The sequence below is a fragment of the Lucilia sericata genome, unplaced genomic scaffold, assembly GCF_015586225.1.
Source record: "Lucilia sericata isolate MDLA Ls3-8-SP2 unplaced genomic scaffold, ASM1558622v1 Contig000009F_arrow, whole genome shotgun sequence".
NCBI classification, from domain to species: domain Eukaryota; kingdom Metazoa; phylum Arthropoda; class Insecta; order Diptera; family Calliphoridae; genus Lucilia; species Lucilia sericata.
Window position 1 is genome coordinate 638,063 of NW_023994049.1, and position 11,856 is coordinate 649,918.

At 27.8% G+C, this 11,856-nt stretch overlaps 1 protein-coding gene across 3 annotated transcripts in view; it reads right to left on the reverse strand.

Annotated features, from left to right (window-relative positions):
* LOC119603304 (receptor-type tyrosine-protein kinase FLT3) overlaps positions 1-10,918 on the reverse strand; it is a 32,791-nt gene extending 21,873 nt beyond the window's left edge. For all 3 annotated transcript variants that reach the window (XM_037955321.1, XM_037955312.1, XM_037955306.1), the window contains exon 1: positions 10,798-10,918. In XM_037955321.1, coding sequence (XP_037811249.1) covers positions 10,798-10,875 — 78 coding nt within the window. In that variant the 5' untranslated portion in view covers positions 10,876-10,918. The remainder of the gene's footprint in view (positions 1-10,797) is intronic.
* Positions 10,919-11,856: the final 938 nt, after the last annotated feature.

An 11,856-nucleotide genomic window follows, 5' to 3' on the forward strand; every position in this document is an offset into this window, starting at 1 on the left:
AAAAACTGATTTCAACAAACACATAGACAGACAGACAGACATAGCTTAATCAATTCCGCTACCTATAAGGATCCAGAATATATATATACTTTATGGGGTCGGAAAATTATATTATAGAAATTACAAACGGAATGACAAACTTATATATACCCTTCTCACGAAGGTGAAGGGTATAAAAATACGCAAAGAAATAAAAACAACACACATCCAAACATACATACAGTGAATCAATTAAGTAATTTGCCTATGTAAAATTTTATAAATTTTAAGAAAAAACTTTTTCTGAACAATTATTTTTAGCAAAATAAAGCAATTTGTTTGTTGTATTTTTTAAAGAATATCTTATATTTTAATTTTCTACCATAAAAAGTAAAATCGTGATATTAATTAACGAGATTTTTGATAAAATGTGAACGTATTGTTAATTTTTAAGGTCAATAAAGTATTTTGCTTTTTTAGGTTTTTTGTTCATTTTTTTAATATTGCTGCATTATTTTATAAAATTTAATATATTTATTACTCCTATATATTAGAATAACATTTTTTAGATATTTTAGTAGTGGAACGACTTAGTTTGGACATTTCTTTACCGATTTATTATCCATGAAAACTATCGTTTCTTTGATTTAATTTCGAAAATAATAAGTAATTTTGAATTGGATACATGATATATTAGGAAATCAATGGATTTGGACCTAGAAAAAAATTTTAGTGGGGTATAAATCTATAGATTATAACAAAAATAATCTGAGTTTTTGGTCATTTTGTATTGATAAACAAAACCTACATTACGGAAACCCCATCTATTTGGGGAGTACTGTGTGAATTTTATTAAGAATTGTATAATATTGATTCTTATTCAATAAAGCTAACACTAAGTACCATCCTAGCCACTCTAAGTATGGGGATAACACCGTATACCACTATAGAACTATTACATGCTAGAATCTTGATTTTCTACCTCATATTTTGAATGCTTTATTTTATGAATAAAATACAGTAGGCGTAGTTGGATTTGGATAGTTATTCTTGATTTGGGTTCTAACTATATATAAGTGTATGTATTAGCTGAAAAATATTGCTTTTGTGGATCTTAGGTGATGAGAACCGCCTCTATTTGTAAATATCTAAATTAATTATTTTTCCGTACCACAAGATAGTTCACTTTATATTGTTTCCCAGCAACCTAAGGTCTGTTTAGATGTCTAAATTTAAACATAGTGTTCTTTTAAGTTCGTATATGGACTTTGGAGAAGATGAATGAGGACTTCAATGGTTTTTGCTTTCGCTCTCCTTTGGCAGTTAAAGATTTTGAAAGACAACTCAATGTGTTTTTTTTAATAATTCTTTGTGTTATTTCATCAATTTCTATATTTTATATTTTTTAATGATTGATTAAACATCTCATAATTGAATTTCATTGATTTATACTTGTTCTAAAAATCGAAACTAATTTTTATATTGGAATTGCCTCATTATTTCCCTTTAAACATTTTTAACGCAAATAACTACACAGTTTCACACAATAAGGATATGATTTTTGAAAATTCCAATTGAAAAATACTTAACACGTGTCCTTTTAACAATAAAACAATAAATTCCAAAAAGCAATTCAAAAATAATTTGAAAAACCCAACGAAATTAACTGGAAATTTCAATATGCAAAATACTTCATTGACGTGCAAATTCTGATGAAAAATAATAAAATGCAACAACAAATGCACCAAAATTTTTATTTTAATATTTTTTATTGGTTTTCCCATTCTACACAATCTCTATTTTCAATTGGAAAACATAAATTTACTTTTTACCTGTTTTTTTTTTAAATTTTATTTATGAACAAAAAACAAAATTCTCTTAAAAAAAGGTAGGCAAAAAACTTAGTTGATTCACTGTACATATGTTTTTTACAATAACCAAAGTTGTGTTTGCTTCTTTGTCAAAGCATGCAAAAATTGTCTTTTTGTGATGAAATATTCAGAGGTTGTCTCTGATTTTTGCTCATATATCTATTACTTATGGATGGATTTAGTTGATTTTAAATAGGAAACTTCTCGAAGGCATGTCTGACATAATTATTGAATTATTTGGATCCCTAAGATATCTGGGGTCTTCAGAAAATTTCCACCGACACTCAGACGGAAATGGCAAAGATAACATTTAACAAAAATGATTTGTTTTAGGAAATTATTCACTCTTTTAAATTAGTTAAATGTTTACATCAATATGGGTAATTTTTAAAAATTTAAAAATTTAAAATATAAAAAAAATAAAATATTTAAAATATTGGACATTACTTTTTGGACTGGAACAAAACCAAATACGAGTGAAAGTAGAGAAAAAATATATAATCAGTTTTTAATTTTCTAATCTAAAGGACTTTAAACTTTCAAAAATATAAAATTTTCTTATTTAACAAGAAATTAATTTTTTAATATTAGAGTAATAATATATTTTTTTAGCGACTTAACTAATAGTGCTATAAGAACAATATATAAGAATGCATTTTGGAGAAGAATGACATTTTCAATGGACATTATTAACACTTGTTCGCCCTGAAAAGTTAAAAACAAAATATAATTTTGATTTCCATAGATTAGTCCTCTTTGATTTGATACCCATATTGACGAAAACTATTTGATAGAAATATTTTAATACATTTTTATATTCTTAAAAAGGAGAAAAGTTCAGAAAATTAAAAACTAAAAACGCAGTTTTACCAATAAATACTCTTGCACGGTGCTATAGGATAACAAATTTCAAAAACAATTCATGAACAAAGATATCTAAAAAATGTATTTTTTAATTTTTATAATTCCTATACTACACAGAAAAAACTGAAAAACGATTTCAATTACCAAAACCTCGTTTTCAATTATTTTATTTTTTGAAGTTCAACCTATAACAAAAATTGTATATTCAATTACTCTACTTATAATTGATTTCGTACACAAAATTTTTATTTTTTTCTATTTTTGTTGTTGTTAAATACGTATTTGATTATACATTTTTATGAATCAAATACAAAAAAAAATTATTTTTTTCTGTGTAAAATTAGATTATAATGTCAACGACAAAATATACAACAAGTAAGAATGTTATATTCGGCTATGCCGAATCTTATATACCCACCATCAAATCGTATGCCGTAAAAGGAATGTTCTACTGTAAACATCAGGAAGATCAGGCTTAAGCCAATTATGTACTTGATCTTCGAATTATACTCTAAAAAATGCATGTAAATTTTTTGAAATATAAAAAGCTGCCGAAAAGACACATCGTCGCCCGAAGTTATCTTCACGTATCTCCAGAAATTTTTTTTTTTGGGAATTGAAGTTAAAGTTTCAACAATTTATATACAAAAATTGAGCCGTAAAATGTGGCAAAATTTTTTTATATAATGTAGTGCTTGATTTTTCTACATCGATTACTGTAAAAATATCCCTCGAAAAGCAGCTTTAACAGCCATAACTTATTTAAAAATACGAATATAGCGATGAAATTCGACATAAGTAAGTTTCTTGTGATCCAAAATCACTATGCAAAATTTTATTAGGATCGGTCCATAATTGACCCTACCCCCCATATAAGGTCCCCTTCAGAAAATGACTTTAACGCTCATTACTGGCTTAAAAATACTAGTATATAGATGAAATTCGACATAAGTAAGTTTCATATGAGTCAAAATCTATCTAAAAAATTTTATGTTGATCCTACCCCCCATATAAGGTCCCCTTCAGAAAATGACTGCAACGCTCATTAATGGCTTAAAAATACGAGTGTAGCGATGAAATTCGACACAAATAAATTTAATACGAACCAAATTCTGTCTACCAAATTTTATGAGGATCGACCCATAATTGACCCTACCTCCCTATATAAGGTCCCCTTCAGAAAATTACTTTAACGCTTATAACTGGCCTAAAAATACGAGTATATAGATGAAATTCGACATAAGTTTCATTCGATTCAAACGAGGTTTGATGGTGGGTATATAAGATTCGGCATAGCCGAATATAACACTCTTACTTGTTGAGAACTATTTTGTTAATTTGTGGCATATACGCAGTGTGACCAGGTCTAAAAAAATGTTGCGGCTAAATCCCATCCAAAATAATGCTAGAAAAAATGCTAAATTGATTTTAAAATGCCAAAAAAAAAAAAATGCTAAAATTTTTTAAGTGTTTTCATGAACAATTCATATCAATTTGTAACTGAAATTCATTGTAATTTATAACAAGTAAGAAAGTATATTCTGCCGTGGTTGACCATATGAGTATAATATTTGATTTATTTTTCGTAATAAAGCATTTTTGTTGAATTGAACCTTGGTTCCGATATATTTAAACTAATTTTCTGAGAAAGGCTTTATACATTTGTATATGTATGGGGGCTAGGTAAAATAAAGGTCGAACTTTAACCATTTTTAAAAGGTTTTGTCATTGGACCAAAAAGCATACGTGCTTATTGTTTTGAAAATTTCAACCTCTACCAGACGGTCAGACTTACATGGCTTAATCGATTCAGAAAATGATTCTGAACCGATTAGTATACTCAAACGTAGTATAGTGGAGTAGGGTAAAAAATTAAGTTCCGTGGTATTAAGATAAAAAGAAATGCTAAAAATTATTTAAAAATTTTTGTAAATTTAGCAATATGTGATGTCTCTAACTTTAAAATATTTCTGAATGCAAAAATTACATTAAAACTCTATTAATTACACTAGTTGCTCATGGTATAAAACCTATATGTGTTTTCTGAAGGAAAAGTACAATATTTCTAGTTTTACTTTTTTTTATATAAACAATTTTATTTGTCTTCCTCAAAACACTTTAAAAATGGTTTTCATGTCACAAAAATATTGAAAATTCCGTTGAAATAATTTTTAATCTCGGTGAATAGATGTCAGGTTTATAACTAATACTTCCAAGATTTTTTCGGAAAAATATATATGAGAATGTATGAAATGAATTGAGAGATATATTCAAATCCGTAAGTTTGTAATTCTGGAATAAATTGTCAATAATATTTTCGAAATTTATGTATTTTTTTTTAATTAAAAAAAAACGCGACAACAAAATTACTAAAAATTTGGTAAAAATAAAAAGAACAGAAAGTAGGATGAGAAAGTCGTAACTATATATTATTGATTTTTTTTCAATACTTATTTTCAATAAATTAACAAGAACTCCTGAAGGATGATAAAAATTAAAACCTCTTTATTTCGTATAGGAAAAAATTAAATTTGTTAATTAACCGTCATACATAGCCTTTTCCAAAATTATATGTTTCATTCCATGAGCAAACAAAAAGTATTAGTTTGTAAAATAGCGTACTGAACGTATTTGTAAAAATATATGAAATCTCTTGAATTATTTCTATCACCTCGAATTTAAAAAAGCATTGGGTTCCAGAAAAATATTTTAGAATACAATATTTTAAAGTATTCACTTGTATTGGCGTAATTTTAAGTTATTTATCTTCATGAATCTTTTTGCATTATTTTGAATTACAGTGTAAATTATTACATTTCTCATATTTCTTGTTGCTTGTGTTTGGGTAGACATTTAATTCTGATTTTTTCCGGTTAAACCTATTTCTAATATAAATCTTTTTTGCAAAAATTTGTCTTTTTTTGTTTATATACTAACATTGCAAAAAAAAAAACTAAAAATGCTAAAAATGCTAAAAATATTTTATAAAAATGCTAAATAAAATGCCAAATGCTAAATTAAAATTTTACAGCTAAATCAAAATAAAAAATGCTAAATCTAGCTGCAAAAATGCCAAAATGGTCATACTGCATATACGTGAAAATGTACTGATAAAAACTGCATAATGTTTTTTTCTCTCAAATTATCTTCACGTATATCCGTTATTCGTGCAGTAACAAAAATTGGTATTTATTAGTTTAGTTAATATAGACTAATTCTGTTTATGTTTATTTTTATTTATTCTATATATATATATATATACAATATGCATCATTTTTAAGTTCATTCTCTCTCAAACGCAGATGTTTAGCTAACTTCCCAAGAAAAACTTACATTGAAAAGTAATGAGTTAAAAAGCTAATAAAACCTCTTTTCATTAGCATTTTAACTCAATATATTAACACGGTGGTGTCATTGTCGCTTACAAATAGGGAGTTAAAGAAGTACTTGTTGAGGAAGATGTTTTGTTTTTAATAACTTCTGTTTGTTAGTCAAATATTCTACTCACTGCACCACTGCTTAGCTATATTATGGAGCGTCAAATAATGGTTTTTACATACAAATTTAATTTTCTTCTAAGTAATGCAAACGGTAAGTAGTTGTCATTGAAAAGTATGTTGTTTAGTATAACCACGAAAGACCAAAAACAAGACAGTCGTCTCTTTACTGTCCTCAAGTAACCTAGAGATTATACTCTTAAAAGTTGTTTTTTTTTTTTGTTGTACTTCCGAAAGTAGCTATTTTACCCATCTTTTGGAGAAATGATTGTTACTTTCTACTAATGTGCCACCATCTGGTTGACTCAAATTTATATCTTTCGGGTCAATCGTCACATTATTGTCCCATAGTATTCTAGAGAGTAGACACTTGAAATTTTTAAATTTTAGTTCCATTAATATCTTACCACCTCCAATTCGTATGTTTTTGGTCTTTCGTCACAAATAAACTCTTTGTAAACGAGAATGAAGACAGTCGTCACTTTAGTGTCCCCTTTGTAAGCGAGAGCGGAGGCAATCGTCTCTTTACTGTATCTTTGTAGGGTGTAGAGTGACGATTGACTTCCTCGTAGGACAAGCCCATGTTAAAATGGTTGGTCACCTGGGTAGTCAGGTGGCTAGGGGCCACCACAAGTGGTAGGTTAAGTGGTCAGTTCGGGACTGTCCCGTCGAACTGCTGGGAAATTACAATTTTAAATTTGTTTGAATTTTCAATACCAAAAATTGAAACTCTGTAAAATAAAATTCAACAACAACAAAAATGAAATGTCAATAATTAAAAAAATATTTTTTCCAGTTCAAGCAAATTAAACAAAATTCTTAATAAAAAGTGCTTGAAAACTATTTAAAAAAATGCAGTTTTTTTGTGGATAAGTGCAATTTCGCGTAGGATGCCTAAAAGTGGCCAAAAAAGTAAGGTGAACATTTGAGTGCTTTGACAAGTTTAATTTTCTCATAAGAGAGCCGTATTCACACGGCACTCGTACATGTGAAAGAGTAATTTCCCATATGTGAGAGTCGGACTACTTGTTATACTTTGGCACAAAGTGTTTAAATTTAAACAAAACTTTTTTATACACGTAAATAGGTAAAAATAACAAATTTGTTTCAATTATTTTTACATACAATGTGTTTAAAATTTTTGAATACTTTTCAACATATATTTTTACACTTATTATAATAGGAGTCTGGTTACCTACAATAAATAGTGTAAATTTAAACAAAAATTTATAAGAGTGTAACAAAATATTAATTTTTAAAAACAATTTTTTTTTGTCCAATTTTTTAACTATGAATATATATGGGAGGTAGGGTCAATTATGGACTGTCGTAGAATTTTGTGGAAAGATTTCGAGTCGTATAACACTTATTCGTTTCGAATTTCATTGCTGTTCTCGTATTTTTAATCCAGTCATAAGCGTAAAAGTAATTTACGCTTGCCCAAAAAATTTTGTACATAGATTATGTATGTTTTGTCGGCTATGGTCAGCTATAGACCAATCCTCTTAAAATTCGGAATGAAGAATTATAATAAAAATCTTTTTATGGTGAGTACAACTATGAGGAACTTGTAATTTTATTATTGTGGCGTTATATATGAAGGGTAGGTTCAATTGTAGACCGATCCTCATAATATTTTGTAATGCGATTTTAATTAATACAAAACTTGTTTATGTCAAAATTCATCGTTTTTTTAAGCCAATAATAAGCGTTAAAGTAAATTTCTCAAGGGAACCTTATATGGGGGTAGGATCAATTATGGACCGATCCTTACAAATTTATTAGAACGATTTTGACGCATATAAAACTTACTTATGTAGAATTTTATCGCTGTACTCGTATTTTTAACTTAAAAATGTTAAGCCAGCGATGAAGTCGTTTTCTGAAGAGGACCTTATATGGGGGGTAGGGTCAATTATGGACCGATCCTAACAAAATTTGGTAGAGAGATTTTGACGCATATAAAACTTATTTATTATTCCATCGCTACACTCGTATTTTTAAAACAGTTATGATTGTTAAAGCTGTTTTTCGGGGGCTACTTGTATGGGTGCTATGCGAAATCGTGGATCGATATAGCCCATTTGCAATACCAAACAAACCTTACCTATATGAAATATTTGTGGAAAATTTTAAGTATCTAGCTCTTTCCGTTCGAACCCTATCGTGCTTAAAACAGACAGACGGACATTGCTAGATCGTCTTAGAATTTAATAAGGGCCCAGAATATACGATCAATATTTCGATGTGTTACAAACGGAGTGACATAATCAATATACCCCCTATCTTTTTTGATGGTGGGTATAAAAATCTAAATGGGACCATGAAGATCTTTAGAAAATTAACTTCCTGTTTAAAATTTCTGTCTTTGATGAACAAAAAGAATTCAAAATTTTGAACAAAAAATAAATTTTTCGTCGAAAATTAATTATAAATTTACTTAATTTGTATGAAAATACTGTTGGTAATTTCACTAAAATAAAACATTCTTGAAATCCCCTAATTGTCCCATTCTTTATATGTGATCGCTTAGACTATATTCTAATTTTAGTTCTAAAAAATTGTGAAGCTAGAACACATAACCATTAATTTGAGACCAAGATTAATAAAATCGAGCAATTTATTTCGAAATTATACGATATTAAACTTCAGGCCTTTGAGAAAAAAATTAACGATTTTGAAAATTCTTTAGAACTTTAAATTTTGTATTTATTCCAAAAGTATGTGTACCAAGTTTCTCAAAATCGAAGGAGGTAAGGTGTGAACCATGTTTGAAATATTTTAATACGACCCTTATATAAAAAAAAACTAAACTAGAATGAAAATAGTATTAATATATAAAAAAAAAATATAAAAATCCCCAAAAATAGCGCAAAAATTATAAAAAATCCCCAAATTTTACGATAATCAACAAATCCCTCCCCACGAAAATCTGTCCCCAAATTAAACTTGAAAAAATCCCCACATCTGGCGACACTGGTTATAACTGATATTTTTCACTTAAATTTTAAAAAATGTGGCAACCCTATAGCTTTAAAAGAGCTTAACAATTTTGTAAAAATTGTCTACTTTTTCTATTTCTAAATTTTGCTTAACCGAAGAGCTGCATAGCATATTTGCGGCTCTTCGGTTATACAAAAAACTGAATATTTTGTAAAATTGTATAAATTTGGTTTCAAAACTTTGTGATCATTCTTTGCTTATAATTGGCACAACAATTAAATATGGACTATAGTCATTCAACAAGTGTATACAGTCTACATTAGCAAAATTGACTTTCTCAGTTGTAAGCCACCCTCACTACACCATTTCCAATTGTATATCAGAACTTTCCAATTGAATTTCAGAAATTTCTAATTATATTTCAGAAACTTCTAATTATGTTTCAGAAATTTCTAGTTATATTTCAGAAATTTCTAATTATGTTTCAGAAATGTATTTTATATTTCAGAAAATTCTAATTATATTTCAGAAATATATTTTTTATTTCAGAAATTTCTAATTTTATTTTTTTGAGAAATTTAAAGTGTTTATTTCTATAACATGGAACTAGTCTTGACTACAAAATTTTATGGACATATTCTTTCAAGTCTTGTATATAAAAATTCGTCATCACTTTATTTTCAAAATATTAAACGAAAGAAATATTTAATGCACAAAGTTGATTTCTTAAAATCTAAAACAAAAAAAGAATTTCCCATATGCACTATTTTAATGTTTTTCCAATTCAAAATCGGTTATTTTTGAATCCAGAAAAGATATTGGTCTGAAATTTGTTACATTTGATTCACAATCGGAAGATATGGTTTCAAAAGTTGGGTCACTTGACATGAAATCCCCCATGTACATTTTAAGAAATGCAAACTTAAGCACTATTTTTATACCCTCCACCACCATCAGTGGTGATAGAGGGTATATATAAGTTTGTCATTCCGTGTGTAACACCAAGAAATATTCATCTAAGACCCAACGAAGTATATATAATCTGGGTCCTTATGAAATTCTGAGTCGATTTAGCCATGTCCGTCTGTCTGTCTGTGTAAAACACGCTCATGTTAAAACTAAGCAAAGGAAATCAACCAAATTCACCCAAAATATTTATTATTATCCTAAGCAGTTTGGTATTGAAAATCAGTAAAATCGGTTCACAACGTAAAAAGTTATGAGTAAAAATTTCTGACTACCTTGAAAAAAATTAAGTTTTTTCCTAATTCTTTTGAAGTTTTCTCTGAAACTACCAAAGATATTTCGATGAATTTTGTCACACATTATTTTTTTAGGGCAGTGATCAATTATGTTCAAAATCTTTACAATCGATCCAATATTTCCCATAGCCCCCATACAAAATTAGTTATCTAAAAATAAGATACATAGTTAAATGGGTTTTAATAAAAAGTAGCTTGCTGGTGGAGGGTATTTAAGATTCGGCATAGCCGAATATAGCTCTCTAACTTGTTCTAAGTCAGTTTAATATATGCACGTACATATGTAGTTCATTTAAGGTTCCATATTAATTATATTGAAAAACAAACTGTATATTGGAAATAGTAGAAATTATTATGAATAAAAATGTTGATTGTACTTACATTTGTGATGGCCATAACATTTAGTGTGTGAAGCAATAAATTGCTGAGTATTATATAGACAGATCGTTTTTCTGGCATGTCTTCGTAGCCCCATAGGATTTGTCATTTGGACAGTAATGCGTATATCTAAAATATATAAAATATGTAATTGTAAATATTATTTGGAATTGTAAAAACTTATACATTTTCTAGATTTCTTAAACAGTTTCTATGTATAAAATGTTATTATAAAACTAATAACTCGATTATAAAGCATGTTGTAAATTTGCGATCATTTTATATGTATTTCAAAACCTGTATTTATAATTTTTTATCTAAATTAAATATTTATTTCTTTGTAACCCTACTTTGTTTCTAAATAAAATACATTTGCTAGCGAGTGATCCAATAAAATGTGAAAATTGCCACATTTTTCAGACAAATTGAAAAGAGTTGCCACATCATTTTTGTCTTCATATATAAAAATTTAAAAAAAACTGTTAGAAATAATTTTTCATAAAAATAACTGTAATAATGGCAATTTTCTATAGAAAATACTTATATAGAGATACTTTTCTATCTAACAAACCAAAATAAACACATTTTTCTATATAACAAACGCATATATAGAAAATTTTCTGTAAAGAACAAATTCTCAGCATAGATTTAGCCGATATTTTAGCAGACTGTTCGATTTCTGTGTGAGCAATTTTTTGTGCATAAAACAAAACAACTTTTTAGCTTCTTATTTATAAGTACTTATTTAAGTAGTTATTTGTAAGCGAACGTGGTAAGTACTTGAAAGCTAATTACAACAACTAAATTCTGAAACAATCTAGAAAACAAAATGTATTTTCTCATTCTTAGATTTTTCAGAAACTATAGCAGGTGTATTTCTTCGGATTTGATGTATATACATTAGGGTTGCCCCGTTTGTATGGAGGGAAAATAAGGGCATCCACACCCTACTACCATTTTGGGAAATGGTATCTTAGAATGAATTCAATTTTTATTTTCGGTGGGAACATCAGCAACTTTCATTTTAGGGCCACTCTAATATACACATATCCTCCTTTCAAA